The 21,065-nt window shown below is 43.1% G+C and overlaps 1 protein-coding gene across 1 annotated transcript; it reads right to left on the bottom strand.

Annotated features, from left to right (window-relative positions):
- Positions 1-5,729: 5,729 nt before the first annotated feature.
- On the bottom strand, positions 5,730-19,288 carry LOC103755044 (neuropeptide-like protein C4orf48 homolog). The gene is made up of 4 exons (XM_025896209.2): positions 19,285-19,288; positions 18,960-19,108; positions 11,846-11,934; positions 5,730-8,017 (listed from the first exon to the last, which is right to left on the bottom strand). Exons 2-4 carry the CDS (start codon positions 19,090-19,092, stop codon positions 7,952-7,954), a joined length of 288 nt encoding a protein of 95 aa, XP_025751994.1. The 5' UTR covers positions 19,093-19,108; positions 19,285-19,288; the 3' UTR covers positions 5,730-7,951.
- Between the last annotated feature and the right edge of the window lie 1,777 nt (positions 19,289-21,065).

Genomic DNA, 21,065 nt, shown 5'->3' with positions numbered 1-21,065 from the left:
ACAGAAACAGTCAGTCACCCAGGCAGTAGGATGCTTTCTCCAGGCTGGCAGTGACTGGGAGAAGTATATGGGCATCCAACTGTTTGCCAGTCTCAGCCTGAAAACCTCACACTGGCTGATTCCAAACTATGAATTTGATGATAAAATTCCTGGCATGATGTACATGAGCTATCAGGTGACCTTAAATGAATAAGCCACAAGTCTAAATGGCAATTGATTATAGGAGAATGTTCTAAGTGAGGGCAAAACAGCTGAAACTTTACTCTATTTCCAAACTTTATGAGTAGTGTATGGAGAACGAAGGGGTGTTGGACTGCTTTTGGTGTTGAAGAATGCTGAGACCAGCCTGACCCAATAATCCCAAAGTTAAACATTCTGAGAATATGAAGAACAATATTTCCTGACAGAAACTGGCACCAGTGAGGATGTGGCACACAAAGGTCCGGATAAAGGAACCAACAAATGATAATTTGTCTAAAGCTGCTGAGCTAACAGCTGCTGAGCTGGCACAGCTGGCCTAGCAACATCTGACTGATAGTGTACTATACTAGTAGCTGCAGCTACCTACCTTGTGTAGTAAATAATTATGATTAGGGTCTTTTGGTCTAACCATTTTCATTATAGTCATCCACAGAATAAATAATTTATTATATTCATATAAATATATTTGGTTTGCCACCCTTAATCCCATGGCACAAAGTGGTACAAAGGTTCAGTTGCATCTATATAACCCTTTAAACATAGACCATTGGCTCGGTCTGGGTTTAAGATTGGATCCAGTCACATCTAGATTCCTCTCTGAGAAGGAGTTTAGAAAGCAAGGGGGTCCTTTCTGCACCTCGTGACTCAACAGGAGGGTTTCTCTGATAAACTTTGTCCAAAGCTTCCATTCTGCTCTCAGCACTGATCTTGAGGAGGCAATACAGAAAACTTGCTCACATGCCACCTGCAATGAAAATTTTAAATGGGCATGGTGTAAATCAGACCTCAGGTCAAATGGGAAACAGCTAAATGCATTTTTCCCCAAGTTTACTTTATTTGTCTTCCCAGCCTTTTGCTACCCATTTAGTTTTTCTTTTTTTCTCCACTGTTGCATGTTTGTACTTGCTGTGAGAGAGCTGGCCAAGGTCCAACACTTACTAAATCCATTGAGGGAATTCATTTACATCCAGATCCTGATCATCTCAAGAAATTTTTAAATGAGACTAACCCAAACTACATCACAATAAAATTGGGTTTTTTTCAGTTATATAGCTGTATGTATGGGAAATAGTCAATTATTTGCAATGAAGAAGGTTTTAAATTTTGCCACTTCTCCTTGGCTTTTGTTGTGGGGGTTTTTTGCACAACAGTGAAGTATTCTGCAGTCCGTAGAACTAATTCTTCAGAATTATTTCACAAATTCAAAATCACAATTATTCGATGTGTTATTGGGCATGGAGTACTTTTCTGTTGAAGGTAATACACAACAGTCTGTTTAGATACAGAAGGTCTTTGAACAGAAATTTATAACCCTCTCCTTCATCCTCCTTTGTGAATATTCACAGAATAACCCTGGTATTTCCTTGCTGTTGCACATCTTGGTATTGAATCTTCCTAATGTGTTCCTTTGGGAAAGGAAATATAAGAAGTATAGTTCAGGCAGATGCATTAGAAATGTGGACTAGAATTTGAAATAAAGTTTTTCATTAGTTTCCAAGTAGGAAAATAAGTGATTTTATAAAATGGCATAAATATATAACACTTCTTTATTTCCTGTATAATTATCCAAATGTTAGCTAAACAGGCAATAATTAGACAGATAGTAATTTTTTCTATCTTTGATATTAGAAGGCACACTAGACTACAGAGTACACAGAGCTATGATTCTACTGAGTTCACCTTAAAACAATTGTAACTCGAGGATTTTTCTATTTTCATACTTAAATTACATGTTTGCTTTTAATACATCCCCAAGTGAGACACAGTGGTCTGCATTTTTCTTATGAAAAGAGCATTTCCCCATTGATGAACTTGGACGACAGAGATGGCAGAGGAAACATGGCCTGTACCTCAAAGCACAGGAGTGGCAAAACTGTATCAAGGCTTGAGAATTTCTGGTCTCCAAATTCCTCTTCAGGCTATACTGTACTTAACTGCTACTGATGAGCTGTACATGCTTTACAGTCTGCTATACATTCAACTCCCACGCACACCCTAAGTAGAGAAATAGAGGCACAGTTTCTTAAGCAGTTAAAAAGAAAAGGAATTAAACATCAGGGAAAATGGACTTGTTATCATTATCATGTCTCTGGAAAAAAAAAAAAGTGTAGATCCACATTTTTACCTCACCTTTTTCATTGATTTATATGGAATGAAATCTGATGTAAAGACAATCTGTCCTCCTGAGATTTGTTATTCTGTCCCCATCTATAATGTACAGACCAGTAAAACCAACTGTTAGAAAAACCAGATGTATTCAGTAATCAGTACTACAGGCACCATCTATCTTTAGTACCTTAATGCTTTTAAGATGATGAAATACCTTCTGCACCACTATCAAAAGGCTAGGCTTCTGTTTGCTATTTCACATGGTCAGTACTTAAGCTATGGATAATATTTAATCTTGAGCTCGTGGTCATCTTGAGAAGCAAAATTTATAGGATCAAATTTGTTAGCAATCAGTCCCCTGTTCTACATTTCTAGGGATAGGGCATGGGGACTTTGCTGTCTCCAGGAAAACCTTCTACAGCATGGTAAGGGAACTGCAGGCAATCTGAAAGGCAGTTATTTTAGACACACAGATTAAACACAGATTTAACACTGCTGTGTTAGTGCGAAACAGGCCTGGGTCACCTCTTGTGGTTTCCAGTGAGGTGATGAAGATTCCCATGTGGGCATATAAGGGTAGAATTTGGGCCAGTGTCGCTGAAACAGTTCTGATAATGATTTCAGCATGAACAGAAACATGATACAGAGTCCAAAGTATGCATTGAGACAAGCCAGGCTGAATAAAAGGTCCATAATTTACTGGAGTCTTCTCTGCAAAGAGCTACTGCATGGAAAACATAATGATGGATGTAGTGAACTAGAGCTTTAATAATGGGCATTTATGAACATATCAATGTTAATTCTTCTTTATCTGCTAGGGACAGCTCAGGGATGGAGCAAGTGAGAGAGGTTTGAGGTAAGTGGGCTCCTGTGAAGTCTACCATGTGCTCCAGCCTCCTCAAGGATGATGACAATGATTAAATGATTATCTAACAGCCACCTTGTGTTTTTCACTCCTTCCCTGTGGAGTTCAGGAAGTTAGTAACTTCAACTTGTTTCTAGCCACATGCATAAAAAAACATAAAATGAGCATATAAGCTTGTCCCCATTGGACCAAAGGCCCTTCCATTGTGGGATCCTTCTCCAGCAGTCAACAAATTATCATGAGCATATTGGGGAAAATTCCTTCCTTTGCCCATGTGGAGACTCTGAGTGCATGTTCTGAACAGAGCCCCAAGGCCTGTTTAAGGCAGAACCTGAATCAGACCCTGGAAAATCATAGTGACTTTTCAGCAGTTTAGCAGATAGGCCCATCCTCCTTCATCCATTGTAGTCTGAAATTATTTATTTAAAATGTTTAATGAAGCAAAAATCAGGCTAAATATTTTATACATATATGCATATTATACATACATACATATATTTGCAATTTATATTAGTTTTCCACTTTTATTTAATTTTTGCTGCCAAGAACACTCTGTAAGTGAGGGCTGCCTTTCTCCTTAGCTAGTAAAAGCACCTACAAATTAATTTCCCCTTAATTTTCAAATCAGCAAGTACCAGAAGATGCTTCCGGTTCTTCCATATTTTCTTTGGGAATAAGTGCAGCACAAAGCCCTCCCTGAGACTTTCCAGCCTCTGCACAGCTTCACCTGGGGAACACAGGGATTATTCAAAACCAGCTCTTCCATCTGCATTTCATTGTACATCTCTCAAAAGTAGGTTCTTTTACACCAGTGCACACAGTATCTCTGTGCTCCCCTTTTCAAATCCTGTCTCTGGTACCGCTGTGCTGGCTTTGTCTGCAGCACTGCCCTCATTCAGAGTGACTGCAGCCTCTGCTCATCACACACAGCACATAAATCCTTAGGCTGCAGCTCTGGAATCTCGGTCAGGAGCACTGATTTGCCAGGAACTCAGCCAGGCTGCAGAAGGAAGGTGTCTCTTTTCCCTTCCACACTTGCTCCCCTTCTCTCTCACTCACTGAGTTGTGGCCAGGGAAGGACTAAGAAGAACATTGTTTTAGGCAAGGGAGTCTTTGTCTGCCAGGAGAGGCAAAGGTAAAATTTCTGACTTGTACTGGTTCCAAAGTCCCTTATGCTTTTCTGCCTCACAAAAGGCACAACAGCCTCAGAACCTTCCTGCTCTTAAATTACCTTTGAACTAAACTGGGATTCCTGTCGGCCTCCTTCAGCTCAGCAAGTGCTTCCTCTCCTCAGGGTGAGGTCTGTCTGCTGGCAGCAAACAGCCACCAAGAGCCCCCTCCACTAGACCCATTGCTACAGGAGAAGGTTTTGTCTCTGGGTACCAGCCTAGGGCAGGTGAAGAAGAGGGCACAGAAACTACATGGTCACTCTTAAAGGAACTACCTACACACTTTGTAACTATTGCTCAGAAAACAGGGAATGCATATTGGATGTTCAAATCATCCAGGAGTTACCTACAGACTAGTTCTGAGTACAAAGACGTAACTGGCGTTTAAATATGAGATTTCCATCTGGAAAGGGTATTCCATGGGAATTTAAGAGTATTCCACACAGTTCATTCACTAACTAGATTCAGCTAACAATAATATTATTGTTCTTTGATGTTACCTATCAGGATTTTTCATTGCTAACAAGATGAACTGTGTCCCCGTCTTTCAGAATAAAATCCAGCAATGTCTTCAGAGAGTTGTCCTGAGACTCAGTTCAAAATTACTAACTTGGAATACACACAGAACTACACCCAAAGAAGGCACTGGCTCAGGTATGAGAAGCTCTGGAGATGTGGAAATCATTACCAGGATTTCTCCATCACCTTACCTACCCAGGGATAGCACCATGCTAATGGTTATAGTGATTATACCATTTCTCTTACAGGGAGGACTTGGCTGTGCATTTTACAGGTTACCACCTACACTCCACCTTGTGTACAGATGCCACTTGCCCAGGTCTATCAGCAGCAGCACTGCACCAAAAGAAAAGAAGACACAGCTTGGTTTCAAAAGGTCATGAGAACTGCCTTGGCTCCACAGCAGAAAAGTGCTGGAACTGATGTGTGGGAAAAGAGAATTTCTGCTTTAAGGCCTCCTGCAATTGAATCCTTTTGCAAAATACACAGTTTCTTCTAGTAAGTGGAGACTTAAGGAGTTTGTGAATTTAAATTAACTTCATGAGCAACAATAAATTGAAACTATCTAGCTCCATTTTTTTCTTCATGCTATCTGGAAATTATAAGGAGCCTTACCACAATCACCAAGTACAGAGTATGGGGTCCTTAAAAAAGCTCACAAAAATCCTTGCAGTACTTTTTATTTCAAATAAGACTGAGTTTGATTTTATACTTTGGAAAATACATTACTAAATTTAGCCCAAATACAAGATCTCTTTATTTTTGTATTCAAAATAGCATTTTTTTCACTGTGGATTTTCCACCTAATTAAAGACCAGATATTTATTTATTTATTTTCGAATCAGTAACAAAGCACACCAAATACTATAATGCATCTTGCCCTTTTATTGTATTGTATTATAGACAAAGAGGAATACATACAGAATAATTACTGCCATCACAACCATAAAGTTGCAGCATCACTCTGATCCCTTTGGAAGTCTGAGAACATCCACTTGACATTCTTTCCACCTTTTTATTGTAACAAGCTGTATATATCAAATCTCAGCAGTGAACAACTGTTTTTCTAAATAAAAACACAGACAAAAAACCCAGTGCTTGTTAAGAGGACTTTGCAAGATTCTTTAGGGTACCAGCAGAATAAACATGCAGAACAGCAATACCAAACCACAGACACACTGCCCCCAAAAAAGTTGAGCTGCGATGGAAAATTCACAGGTTCAGTGCTGGAACTCCATCTCCTGCAAAAAGCCAACTCAAAAGCTGTATGTTACTTTAGTTCAAATCTAAGTGGGAAGAAAGTAATGTAAGGTTGGTATTTTGCAAAAAAAAAAAAAAAGTGTTAAACCTATTGTTTTATTTGTACAGTAAAATATGGTCTATGACACGAACCTCTATTGCTTCCCATCAGTCAGGGACCAGTGCCACAGTGGAGTGCAATGCCACCAGAAGAGATGTGTTGCTGTGTCACGCTGCTTCTCTTGTACACAGTCCAGGCTTTGCTAGAATACTACAAAGGACAAAGCAAATTTCCTCTTTGAAATGTAGGTGCAAGGAAGCTGAAAACCACATGCCTTTCAAACAACTTTGGCAAATTATATTGTAATACACTCCCTTGTGTTATTAAGTATGACTGCATACAAAATAATAAAGTTTTCAGTGGGTCACAGTTCCCTATTTCCCTGTGCCTAATGTTGTAGATAAAAAGGGAGAGAAGCAGTTTGGAAACATGCAGCAGATAGCTTCCATCCTAACTTGCTGATCAGGCTGAGAGCAAAAAATCAAAAATATCAGCCACTCATGAGAAGACAGACATACTAATAAGAATTAGTAAAATGACTTTGAAAACCATTCTTGTTGTGTTCGTATAAAAGTGTCTAGCCTGTACACTGATGCTCAAGCAGATACATAAATCTTTACTTTGGGTATGTTATATTAAGTCCTATCAAAAATCTATTATTGTCAACAAGAACTTTCTGCTTGGCCAGTTCCTGCTCTCCTCCACAAACAAAGGAAAAAAGGAAAACAATGAGAAAGGATTGCTATTCTTTTTTAAAGAGTAACAAGGCGCAATCTTGTCATCTACTACTACTACTACACTACTTAAATTATTTTGTTCTGTCTTGTCTCTCCAGCAGGAATATTAATAGCATCAGCACTGGAACCCACCGTGATGGAGTGCAGAGTCCATGCAAGAGCTACAGAGCATTTTGGTGGAATTTGAATATTTCCCAAAATACAGTTTGCAAGAGACTCCTGGGCAGGCAGGCGTTGTGTACACTCTCTGCCAAAACTCTCTGTAGAGGCCAGTTTGAGTGGTTCAATCCAGCATGTGATTTGCTTAATGAAAGACACTTCTCCAGAAGATTTTGGCAGACATAATCAGTTCAGTTGCCAGGCAGTATTCATGTGATTACAAATGTTACTGATCACATTATATACTTAATAAATCTCTCCAAAAAGATCACAGCTACTGTGTGGCTCTGAAGAAATTAAAATTGTGAGACAGATTACTGTGTTTGCCATGCACTGGACTATTGATGTGATCGGGAACACATCCCTTCCTTGGACTGCCAAGCAGTCACTGACAACTATTAATTTCTATATAAAGCCAAGTCTGACTGTTTGTAAATGTTTAGCTATGCACCGTGGCAAAGCAGCTTCCTTTTCATGTTATTCTTCCATAAATACATTAAAGAATTCGACTCCACCGACTTTCACAGGTCTATGGCAATCCACATGAGACAAGGGGTTGGCCTGAGAGTCCAAGGAAAATTTTTGGCTTGAAATACCAGAAAAGCAGGATGCTATCCTTGCATAAAACCCATGAGCGAGACTTTGGCACTGTTTCCTCTGTTGATGTTTCAGCAGATGCAATATCACATACAGTAATGATAAACCACATCAAAGCAAAATTGATTTAACTGAGCTATACCTATGATTTGATAAAAATTATTTGACAAACTGTTTTGATAAAAATGGTTTTCCTTATGGTGGGGCACAACTTGCACTCTGTATCTTCCTGTAATTTATTGAACAGCATTTTAAAAATGAATAAATGTCCACTGGCCAAATCCCAGTGCTCATTTCAGTGTATTGCATGAAAGCAATCACACAGGCCTCTCTTTTCTGCTCTCAGGAGGAGGGTTTCTGTCTGAAAAAAAAAAACAAAACAACAAACAACCATGAAATCAAAGAACTGAATATATCACTTTAAGAGAGTATATAATTGATTAGATCTAATCCCTCCGCACAGCTGTAGCCAAGGTGCTTTGCTGAGTGAAAAATCATAGTTATTAGTGCTGGTTTTCATCCAGAAAAAATGATGAAATAAGTGTATTCAGAACTGAGATGCAGGGAAGGTATTTTTATAGTTTGAATGTTTTCATTTTCACAGTTAACTTCTAGGGAGTAGGCTGTCAAAATTATTAAAGTGTCCCTTATAAATGCTGAGAAAAATTCCACTTTCGACTGCACTGCTCTTAATTCCGTCGTGGTGATTGATGGCTTCCTGTTGACGATGCCTTCAGTACTGTGTAATTTAATTGCACCAGATAGCATGTGCTGAGGTGCCAGTTGTGCTCTCAGTTACACTGCTGTTTCTCTAGAATAGCTCTGAGTTCAATCCAGCTGTCAGTCTAACCTTGTTGTCTGAAACCCGTAATCTTTCAGGGCAGATCTAGGCTTGGGTATGTGGTTCCTATTTCAACCTGAGTTAATTTACTGACAATTGCCTTATTACTAACTCCATTTGGACCCATGCCCCCAGAACTCCATCAAAAGCTTGAAAACTATTCTCTATGTACATAATTTAAAATTACTTGCTGTAATTGGAACACCTTAGTGGAAAAGCATCTCCAAACTTTTTTTCTCTGAATCCGGGGGAAAAAATTAATTTCAGATCTTCAAAGGTATTTAAGTATCATTTATTTAATTGTGATCAAATAAGTACTTTGTGGGTCCTAGTCTCACTTTTTTGAGATAAAAAGAATGGATTTCTCAAACGGCACCATCATTTTAGAAGCTGAGTTTCTTGTGAGACTCAAAATTGTTGGTGCAAGCAACTCACACCAGCAAGTGCAACTGTGACTGAAGAGAACCTTCCTCCTGAGCATATCTTGTGGTTTTCACCGTGTGGTCTGCGGTCCCTTAAGCAGTTTGCAGACTGACTTTGAAGAGTTTCTTGAGGGGAAAAGAAAAAAATGCAGTGGGCTTGAATTCACCATGAATGGGTTTCCCATCTGCACTGCAAAAACCCATTAAAGGTTGAAAACCACTTGTGAACAAATTATCTCAAAGCTCTTGAAACAACAAGGTTTTCAGCCTGCTCCTGTTTCTCTGACCAGATACCTCCTGATAAATTAGACACAGCAAAGGGTTAATTAAGAAAGAGAGTTTCCAAAGGAGTAGCTGAGCACTCCTACAAGGGTCCTGCTCCACCAAGCTTTGCCCTGCCTGGCCAGCAGTTCCCCCTCTCTGCTACTCATTTCTTGTTCTCAGACTGCAAACCTGTACAGAGAGAGATTGTTTCAGAACTGCTTTCCTTTTCCTCCACAGCCCTCTATCCTTTTCAACTCAAACTTTTGACATCCACCTTTGCATTAAAGAGGACTTGTTCAGGTTCCTTGTCTGCTTTCACTTATCGGCTTAGTGCCATGGCAGGCCTTTTTAAACACTGCTCCCTGCTCCTACAGTGGAATCTTGGATGAGTGAATGCCCTCATTGTTGGGAGCCCAGGAGAAATCATAGAATCATCTTAACATCAAACAGGCTTATTGGATTTCACAGTAATGCCTACAAGCTGTCAGTGCTACCACAAACCCTGCCTGGGTGTCACTCAGGACTATTTAGAGGCAGGAAGAGCAGCTCTGGAAGCACACAATTGTCAACTGAAACAACTGTGAAAGACAAGTATCAGTTACAAAAATTAATTGTGGCTTTGATGGCACTGGCAGAGGAATCATATGCAGGAGCAGTCCTGCATTGGGCTTGCCCTTGTAACAACAATTTCCATGAGTGAGGAGTAATTGAATGAAGACATTTGTATGCAAAACTTGAGAAATTGTAGTTGGTCATCATGAGCCAAGCACTGGTGCTGGAGTAAGGATATGGAGGATCTACCTTTCAGAGAATAGAAGGTCACAGGGTACCATCTGTAGGGCCTTGGCTGCTGTTATTTCATTTAAAGCTGCATCATTCAATAATTTGTATTTAACTAAAGCATCTCTTCCAGAAAGCCCTCCAGAGTCTCAATCCAAAGGCTAGGAAAGGTGTACAGTAATATACCCTCTCTTTACTAGTAGTACTAAACTCTGACAGTTGTCAAAGGGTGGGTGATATTACAAACTACTGGTTAAGTTTGTTTTGTGATGCACTGTTCTTATGTCCCTGGTTCTGTAATACTGGGAGCTGCCTGAATTAGTGCCTTGTCATGTCAGGCCTGTCCAGCTCCTCACAGAAACAGAAGCTTATCTTGTGGTGCTCTGGGATCAGCTTCTCCCTTTATATTCTGCTTCACTTCTTACAAGACAGTGCTGCTCTCTGATGGACTGTATTCTTACTCCACTCTCCAGAAAGAACAGACCTCATAGACACATCTGAATTTCTCTGTAAGTAGGATTAAGGAACTGTGCTGCCTCTATTAAATTCAAAAACATCTTTAACTTCCCACGTAAAGTCTATTGACTGTATAAGAACCAGCACAGCTGCAACTGCACCTGGTCTTGACATGTCAAGTGTAGGTACAAAACATTTCAGCTGAACCTAATCCAAACAGGTGGAACTCTGCTATGCACCAGAACAGCCCAGCACAGCTGCTGGAGGTAAAGGCCCTCTACTGACACTTTACCACTTAAGGGTTATTTATTACATTAGTGCATGGGAAACTTTTCTAATGTAACCCACACTCGGAACTGTCCTAATCAGTTGGCTATCCATAGCCCAAGAAAGCTACAGTCACTCCAACCTTACTGTGTAGGGCCCAACATGATTGCCCAAGGTCACAGGAAACCAGAGGCAAAGCAACATAATTGCCCTTCTGTGTTATGGTTTGAGACAGTTAATTGATTTATATCTCTTTGATTTGCTCTGCTGTGAATGACAATTGGAGCTGAGTGTGATTTTAGAGGAGCAAGGGGCCCTTCTCAGTTCTCAACAGAGATGGCCTTGCTCAAAGGCACTGGGCAGGCTCCTAAAGGAACTGGGAGATGTAGCTGTGAACTGGTTTCACTCACCACAAGTTGCCTTGTGGGCACAGAGCTGTTAGGGGAGGAGGGGTAGGACAAGACATGCATGAAGGGACTTTATTAGAGGTGAGAGACCTCCTGCCTCTTGCAAGCTTCAGATAGCACGGGAGCCACTGTAGTAACTCCTAGCCAGTCATTTTGTGCATATTTATGAACCCACATATGTATGAATTGCTAAAATCAGGGCTTTTAACACACCCTCATTTTGTTCATTGAGACCTGCACACAAGACTGACATGTGAAGTGGCAGAATGCCCTGTGTGCTGTCACAAACACTTGAGAAAATGTGCTTCCCCCTTTTTCATGGAGTATCGATCCATGAGCAAGGAGTACATGTGCTTCCCTTTCCTCTGCCAGCCCTGCCTGCCACCTTCTCGCTCTCCTGTTCACTTTCTGCTCCTGCCCAGTGAATAGTCAGTCCACAGCTCAGAAGCAATGTTGTGAGGCAAAGAGTAAATTCTTGTTCTTCTCTCCTTCATACATCCTCTTTCCTTCTCTATTTGGTGCAGGGACTGTCTGAGGTAATTCTTTAGCCTGTTATGCAAGAAGTCAGACTCAGACTAGATCATTGTTAATGAACCGCTGCAGACTGTGAAAAATAATCTGTGCTTGGTATAAACCTATTTGCTGAGATGGGAGTGAGTCAGCAGAGATGTCATGTCTGCTGTACACAGACAGGCAAACCTGGCTGCTGGGAGATAAAGGCTAAGTGAAAGCACTTCTGCAGGAACACATACCCGTGTGTCTAGGTTATACGCCGTCTTCTTTAGATCCTGCAACGCCCTCTGCATGAACTCGAACGCATGGCAATCAACACAGGGACGGCCTGGGAAAGGAGACAGAAGAAGACATCACTGCCACAGCACGAAATCTGGAGTGTAGCAGTACAGAGGTGAATTGTAATGCCAGGAGAAACCCCATTTTACCAGGCAGCTACACCTGCATGTGTGCCAAGTTAGGGCTGCCTCTGGACAGGGCTGTATCTCTCCCTGTGCAAATGTGGAAGGATCAGCAAAACCCACAAAGAGTTCTTTGCTGTTTGTGCTTCTCTGGACATAGCCCAGACTTGACTCTGCCTGCTGCTTCAGCCTCCACCCTCTCCCCTTAAAACTGAAATCCTTAACCCTTCTCCAGACATGGGTTAATTCTCAACTGATACACTGAAAATAGCAGTTTGCAATGGTTCAGGAACCAGACAGGCAGGTCTGTTTTTACAGGAGCTCTTACAGAGCAGCTTGGCAAGGGACAGTGCCAGATCTGTATTTGCTTCCTTTCACCTGCTGCTGTATTTTTTTCTCTGCCAGGAATGCAAAGCATCCCACTGGCTCTGCAGCTGGTGCCAGTGTGTGTGTGCACAGAGGGGCAGGGCAGAGAAAAGGCAGAGAAGAGGAGGAGGGGACCTGACAGCAAATAAAATGGCTCACTTTTGAACCTGGGCATTTCTACTCTGCCAGGATTCACCCTGCACTGATCTCTGATTGTTTGGTCACAGAGTTAATGAAGTGTGCATTTTCAGAAGAAGAAATTGCTGATACTGGAGTAGATGCAAGGAGAATGGGGAAAGAGGACATTTTACCCTGATCACAGAGCCCCCAAGCTGGGGGGAGTGCTGAAATCCTTGTCCACATGCAGCCACTCGTGCTGCTCCACCAAAGCGAAGAGGGTGCAAAGCTGCTGCTGAGGTAGCTGGGGAGCTGCCTGGAGCCAGGGACCTGCTGTGCAGCACTGTAGCACCCCACCTGTGCCTGGCACCCTGCTGCCAGCACCGACTCCTTCATTGTACCTGATGGAAGGGAGCAGCCAAAGTGCTTCTCAGTCCTCAGCAAAGCTCTTAAAAGCTTTGATCTATTCAGGAGGTGTTTCTCTCCTCCATCTCCCTTGACATCTCAGGAAAACCTGGAAATCAAGGTAGAGATTTAATTCCAGGGGTGTGAGGAAATGCAAAGTCCCCAGCTCTATAAGAACAGCATCATTCAAAAAGACTCTCTCTCTTCAGGCTTGAGAGGAGTAGCAACAAGCTGGCTTTGAGCACATTTTAGAGATACTCAACCTCCTCCTGTTTTCAGTATTTCAGTAATTTAATTGTTTTCACTTCAGATCATGGACCAGAGCCCTTAGAAAGAATCTACATCCTCAGACTGCTGTTTGCAAATCCATCATTATTGGATCGATGTCATGACCTGCTCCCTCCCCTCGTTGTGGTCTTGTCAGAAACACCCTGCCCTGGCTCCACCTCGGGAAGGTGCTGCACACCCTGAAGTGCTTGTCACTAAAGCGTTCTCAGAATCAGAACCTGGTAGAGAAAAAACAAACTTCTCGTCATAAATGAATGTCTCCTGCTTCTGCAGTGTGGAGAAATCATTTTTGAGGAGAGCCATGAATTCCATAATCAGTCACTGCCTGTCACCCAGGCCCTTGTGAGAGCCATGGCTGTGTGGGATCATTCACTGGTATTTATGACAGCCAAGTGCTCCCATGTAGACAGGGAGGTACTAGTGGAATGGCACAACTCTGCCAAGTTGTTATTTTACTTCTGCCAGCCCTGTGAAAGCAACTGCCCTGGCATCAAAGCAGCTTGTGCAGAAGGGTGGTGGCAGTGAGGACACCTGCCTTGCAGCTCTGGGCATCCTGAACCAGCACCTGCAAAGCTCCTAACACGACACTGCTCTCTGAAGTCACAGTGCAGCTGCAGCCAGTTTCACCACATAACAAGATATTCACTCTTTAATGTAGTTTCCTGGGCTGTTCTCGGTGGTGGAGGTCCCTCTCCAGGCACTGCTGTCTCTGGATCAGGTCAGGATCCCTGCCAGTTGGGAGCCAGCAGCCCTTCAGAGCCCGTGTGATTCCTCCAATCAGTGATATCCCAGGGTGGGACACATCATTCTGAATTCCAGAGTTGCAGAGAGGATTCACTGAAGCAGCACTGCTGGCAGATGAGAGGACAGCTGTACCTGGGAGTGGGGGACATGCAGCAGGGAAGGTGGGTGGCTGTGAACTCCTCCACTGGTGAGCCCTGCAGAGCACCATCCATTCAATGCTTGGGGACTGAATAGGGCAGTGTTCATCTCTCCATCAAGCAGCTTCCACTAGCACAGAGCAACTTAAATGCAGTTCCCAAATCAAACACAGTCAATACCCCACTACCTGGAAATCCTACAGCTACAGTCAGACTTCTAGCAGCAGAGCTGCCAAGTCCTGACTCTGAAAGTCCGGACTAACTGGGCTTTTATACTATTGTACGAGCCAGATGATCACAGTAGCCAACAGCAGATGCTTAGAATAAGTGTCTAGCAATGTTCTTCTAGCCTACCAAGGTGTCAGAGGATATCCTGTGTCTGGCTGGTGTTTCTACATCTGATAAGCCCTCCATGAATTTCTCTCACATTAATTTGCACTGTTGCTTCCTGAATCCACGTAAACTTTTGTCATCTGCAGCATCCTGTGGCAATGAGTTCACAGCTGAGCTGTTCAGTGAGTGTACAAAATACCATTCCTGTCTGCTCTAAACTTGACATCTGCTGATTTCATTTCCTGCCTCTGATTTTTGCAGTGGAAGAGATGGTTATTAAATATTCACTGTTGTCCCACTTACGACTTTGCTGCTCTCCATTGCTCCCTGCCTTGCTCTGCTTTCCAGACTGAAGAGCTGGGCTGCTATGCTGGCCTGTCTAGCTGGACTTGACCTCTCTTCATGCCCACAATATTTTCAGCAAGGTGCCCATGGACGTTTCCCCAACACAAATATGTCTAAGCATCCGTTTTCACAAACAAATCTAAATATGTGTTGTTGCCAATAGGAGCAATCCCACTCTGCTTTCTGTCCTTGGTTAGGTGGTCCCACAGTTCCACTTGCTGGCAGCACGAGTGACAAAGCAGCTCCTCAGTCAGCTGGATTGCTGATGTTTTTTTTCTCCAGATCAGATCCTGAATGTCCAAGTTCTGGGGCCACCACAAGAAATGGTGCAAGGAGAGGCATCCAGGTTATGGGGAGGAGAAGGGCAAAAGCAGCACAGGCTTCCATCAACTTAAAGCAATCATGAAACCAAACCTTAAGTCACATCATAGCAAAGTACAGCAAAGTGCTATTAATTCCTTGCTGACAGCTGGGAACAGACTATCATTCATAGGGAGACTTAACAGGTTTGTGGATTAACATAATGAGAATTATCAAGAGTCAGCTATAATTCTTTAAATGGGTCCTGTCAGCATGAAGACTGTATGTGTCTTTGTGTGTTCAGGGAGAAGAGGGGGAGGGGAGCTTAAAATATGTTCTCTTGGCTTCTCCTTGGTGAAAAACTGGAACTGAAAGCACTGTGTAAGTCTAATTTATTTTCCCTTGCATGCACATGGCATTTACTCTTTATATTTCATGCACCTTGGCTAATGAAAACAGACTGACCAGTTTCTGGTCTTCAAATTCCATATTTTAGTTTTCACAGTGGGTGATCTGGGCTATAAATGCAGTGGAAGGTTGGGGAAATTATTTCATTTTTTTTTAAAGTGGATTGCAGTGAACTTTAAAGAAAATAATCCACAAGTATTAGTAACCCCACTTCATACTTGAACAGTCTTCTGCATATGCAGAGTGTTGTGTATAAAGTATAAGGACACAATTAAACACTGCTAATTAGAATTATTCATAAAAAGCTGTGCCTGGCTCTGTGGCTGGCAGAAAGTATGCCAAGCAGAGAGCAGGGGAGGGTACCCTGAGCCAGATCTTGGTGCCACACACAGGACAGGATCGCTCTGCAGTGCTAAGAACAATTCTGACTCACTCTCATGCTTCTCTCCTGTGACTCCTGCACCTCCCACACTTGCACGGGAGCATTGCTGTCCCTCTCCTGCTCGTGGTGCTGCAGGAGGGACACACTCCTCCCACCAAGTGGGAGAGAGAGGCTGTGTGATCCATGTGGAATCATTCCTGCTAAAGGCACATTCTTAGTCCCATGTCACACACCTGGGAACAGAAAAAGCATCGAGCACTGCCCTGCCCTGCCCTGCAGAAGGACACTTAGTATGGTCCATGTACATCATATATCCCTGTCAAGAACATGTACTAGAGCCCCCCTTCCTCTCCTGGGTCACTCAGGGTCCCACAGCCACCAGGTTATCTGGGCTGACAGTATGGACTTCAGTGCCAGCAACAGGGAAGGTGTATGCATGTGCAGCAGAGGCAGTGCCCCTAAATTTGTCAGTGCTTAGGAGGATCAACTCCTTCACGAGAAGTAGCCAGTGGAGCTGACATCAAGCAGGAAAAGATCCAGAAATGTCTGTGTTACATGACATCAAAGGTCTGCCTGGCCCAGTGTCCAGTCTCCCATGATGTATGTCTCTTGTAGTACATTAACTATGAATAGGAGCATTCCCAAGCTTTGGGAGCAGTTGGCGTGGGACAGCTCATCTCTGAGTAAGCTCTGTCTTCCAGATAGACAATCGGCCTCCTGTCATGGACACAAGTGTGCCAAGGTCCATCCTAGCAGGTTACTGGTGCAGTCATATCCCCATGCCAGGAGACATCCATGGGCACTGGTTATAGATGCAACCTTCATGGCCAGAAATGGGTGCCCATGAAAGAGCGTAAGAACAGGGCAAGTTTGAGGGATGTGTTCCCAAACACCCTGCCAGATCTCAGGAATATGCTAAGGCAGCTCCTGAACCAGAAGAACTGCTGCTGTATCTAACAGCCCTTTATCAGATTGTTGTTTTCTCGAATTTAACCAATCAGTTCTGCAATCTCATGCAAACTTTTAGCATCCACAGCATCCTAAGGGAAGAGTTCCACGGGTAAACTATCAGGAAGAGCCCTGACTGGCAAAGGAAAGGACCTGGAGCACTTAGCAGCCATGCAGCACTGTCTCAACAAATGTCTGATTAGGAGCATCAAGAGTTCCTTGTTGTTTTAAAACTCTGTCCCCACAGCAGCCCAAAGCAATATACAGTTCACAGTTCATGATCATCTGAGAGTCTTCCTCCTGGCCTGGCCTCAAACACAAATACTGTTATGCTTTTGTAGCAATGCTGACAGCCTCTATTACTCAGGACAGGGCAGAGTGTCTCTGCAGAAATACTGACCACAGAAACACTCTGACCTGCCCTTCATTCCTCACTCTCACATGCAGATGTAATGACAAGATAAGACAAGGAATCTTCCTCAAGGGCTGTTCAAGAAACTCTGTAGCCTGTCTGGAGGATGGTAAAAAGATAACTCATTGAGATTATAAGAATGGTAGGGACACACTTTTTCACAGGGCCTCTTGCGATAGGACAAGAGGTAATGGTTTTAAACTAAAAGAGAGTCAATGTAAATTCGTTATAAGGAAGAAGTTTTTTACTAGGAGAGTGGTGAGGCACTGTCACAGGTTGCCCAGAGAGGTGGTAGATGCCCCATCTCAGGAAACATTCAAGGTCAGGTTCAACAGGACTCTGAGCAATCTGATCCAGTTGAAGGTGTCCCTGCCCGTGGCAGGGGGCTTGGACTAGATGACCTTTAAAGGTCCCCTCCCACCCAAACTGTTCTATAATTCTATGGTTCCATGAGACTTGGGTCAGAAACTCTGGCCAAGAGTGTTTTTCTGTGGATAAAATGGGAGTTGTCACTACACAAGTAGAACAAGGAACCACTATACACTTTTTCCCAAATGCGTTGACTTGCCTCTGCTAACACAGGCACACAAAGGGTACATACAATTTATTTTTCAGGAATTTGAGGAGAAAAATTGTACTACTCATCACTAAACTTATAAAAAATAACGAATGCCTAGAAAACAGACACACAAAATAAAGATGAGGTATGGTTTAGAAAAGACCGAAAACTGGCGCTAACAAAAAAAAAAAGAAGAAAGTGGAAAAAGAAGGGAATTCAACATGTAAGCCCTGTGGATACAAATACATATAGGTGTATCCAAAAACTAGTAACAGAATTAATGGAGAATAAAATGCAGTGACTAAATCAGGTCTTGTATTAAATATTTGGTAGTCATGTAAAAAAGATAGCTGTGATACAATGTAAGCATGACTAAGAACTAGAGGTTGGTTTGTATGCAATTATCTTCCTTTGCTTTTTTTCCCCAGAAGATATTTTAAGTTTCTAATGAGTGTCTACTTCCCACCTGCTGTCACCAAAAACACCCTGAGAACATTGACTCCATCCCCTACTAACTTTGAACTATTGCCTCATTTTGGAGCTGACAAAGTTTAAATAGAGACTTACTCAAAATTGCAGAGGCAGCTAATATAGAGCTGTGATCCAAATTCAAGAGCTCCCAGCTCCATGGTGTGCTCCAGCCAGTCTGTCATATTTATTTACTTTTTAGGTTTGCAGTATTCAGAAATCATGAAACCATTCTTTACAAATGCACTGTTTGGGTAAATGTCCCTTGTGTCAATCTGCAGTACAAGAAAGTTGACCTATTGTTCCAACCAAATACTACAGTAAGCAAAATGCAATGCCCTAGCAGAAATAAACACAAATATATTCTTCTAACAATATCCAGACTAGCAAGGACGTCATATGTATCGTGGCAAATCTGGAAACAAAACTCTCAAGAAGCAAATCTAAAAGACCCGCAAACAAAGAGTTCTAACACAAGTCCCAGTAAAAATTATAGTATGCAGTTTGTATTTTTTCCTAAATAACTACTAGTCCTTTGCTTGCTTGCTTGCTGTTTCTATAAGCCTTGTTTCCATGTGCTTTGCTGACATGGCACGAACTCCTTGTTACTCCCTCCTTATTTAGGAAACGTAAAGTTCCCCCGGAGCTCAGTGTCTGTGTGGCTGCTGAGGGTGGAGTGAAGGAAGGAAAGCAGGACAGGGTGCGGCGGGAGGGCAGGAGTGTGCACGGCGGGTACCTACTTTCTGCAGGAATGACACTCCCGGAGTCCTGGCCAGCCCCCACAAGCCTCACGCTCAGCAGGCCGACCACCGAGAGGGACAGGATCGCCACACGCACCGCACTCCAAGCAGACGGCAACGCCATTGCTCCCATCAATAATTCAGGCTGCCTGAAACAAGGAGAAACAGTGAAAAGCGGCAGTTTGCTCCCAGCACGCTCCTCACAAAGAAGCGGATGAGACACGACAAGGACAGACCCCGTGCACGCACAAACACACGCACACACATCACTGCAGTGACACCCCACGGGCTTGCGATGCACCCCAAGGACCAGCTTGCCCGGTACCTGATCCTTCCCTTCGCCCGTGTGCCAGAGCCTGGGAGCAGCTGTAGCGGGCAGGCGAGGCTCCAGCAGCCACTCTGAGCATGCGTCCCCTCAGCATCCCCCCTTCCCTGATTAGGGTCATTGCCATGGAGATTTGCTATAGCAACACTGAAAAATTGGAGCTGCCAAGGGGAGGAGAAGATTTAAAGGGACCACAATGTGGTGGATGGTCACTGCTGTACTCCTGCTCTGCCTCTGCTCTTCAAAGGCCATGCCCTCTCCTTGATGCAAACTGGCTGCTGCCACCCACGTAAAAGGGTCTTGGGCAATTTTTGTGTTTGTTGCTTTTATTCCCTAAGGGACTGTGCTGAAATATGCAGCTCCCATCCCTTGCTTTAGCTGTAACTCACTTAAAGTGAGATTTCATTCTGGGAGGTTTCAAATGAGACAAAAATTCAGAAGTTTTCTTGGAAAAATGAAGTTTCAATGCTAGCTGATGGTGCCCTGCATGGTGGGGAAGAATCCACTGTGGACTTTAAAACTACACTGAAAAGGAAGCCTTGTGGACAACAGCAGCCCTGGCACCTGGACCAATAATGAATATGGATCCTGCACAGAATCATAGGTAATCATGATAACAGTCCAGCCAAAACCTATGCACTGCAAAAATTTAGGAATGTTTGCTTCAAACTCAACTCTTGACCTGGGATTCTGCTAATAAGCCTGATGAAGCTAAAGCATGAGCCCTCCTAGACAGGGGATCCGTGTAAGGACCTGGCTGAAACCAAGCATTCAGAAAGAGGAGGTGATACCTTTCAGAAAATAGAAAAAGATGCTCTATCTGCTTTCCCCAGAGGGTGGTTAAAGACTCATTTTGCAACATATCTGTTCAGTTTATGGCTTTGTCATTCTCTAATGGGAGGACACTCCATCTCCTTTCTCTGGGGAATAGGGTCCAGCCTTCTTGGTCTGTACAGAATAACCAACCTGCCAGGTTGTGGAGGTATCAGCCTTCCCAGACTGAGACAGAGTTTATCCCTGGCTTTCTTCAGCTCTGGGGACTGTCACCAGCAATGTACTCTGCTTCTATTTTACTTGTTCCTGTAGCTTCTTCAGAATTACTTCCTACGGCCCTCCCTTCAGTGCTTGTGCTTTTGGACCGGGTTAGTTTAAAAGTCATCTCAAAGGACTTTCTGGCAAAGTGGAATTGCCTTGTGTATGCAAGAGAGGACTTCACAGGGGGCAGCCAAGATTTGTGGAAGCACTCCCTACAGAAAATGACACGCTGCCAAATTTTCAGCCCACAGTGCAACTGAAACTCAAATTCCCTTGTGTGGAAGGTCCAAATGAAGGTCTCAGTCAATGGGGTCTTCATAAGGTGAGTCAGGGCACACATGAGCACCCAAATGTCTCCACTGGCTTTATAAGAAGCTGACACTCCCAATCCAAGCTCTGAAGCTGGATGCCTGAGGTGAGGTTGTGTGAGATGGCCCAGCTTTACATTGTTTGTCTCTTCACAGGCCTCAGATGCCCATTAAAGGAGCAGCTCCATAAGAGCCGGGATACAAAGAAACAACATTGTACAGCTTGTCTGTACACCCATCTAGGGCTGGTCACACAGTCTATCCCTGATCTGCAGTTTTAAATAACACCAAATGGAAATTCTGGCACAAAATCCAAACTTTACACTTCCATTCACCCTGGCATAAGTGTTTCTTGCCCATACCCTTATTTATGGTCCCATGGCTATAACATATTTTTCATACATGAGCTTCAAGAAAAGGACAGAAAGGAATTGCCTA

Source organism: Manacus vitellinus, unplaced genomic scaffold (genome assembly GCF_001715985.3).
Source record: "Manacus vitellinus isolate BGI_N305 unplaced genomic scaffold, ASM171598v3 scaffold_0_pilon, whole genome shotgun sequence".
Classification (NCBI taxonomy): domain Eukaryota; kingdom Metazoa; phylum Chordata; class Aves; order Passeriformes; family Pipridae; genus Manacus; species Manacus vitellinus.
Note: the sequence above shows the minus strand (reverse complement) of the source record. Positions and strands in the feature narration are given on the sequence as shown.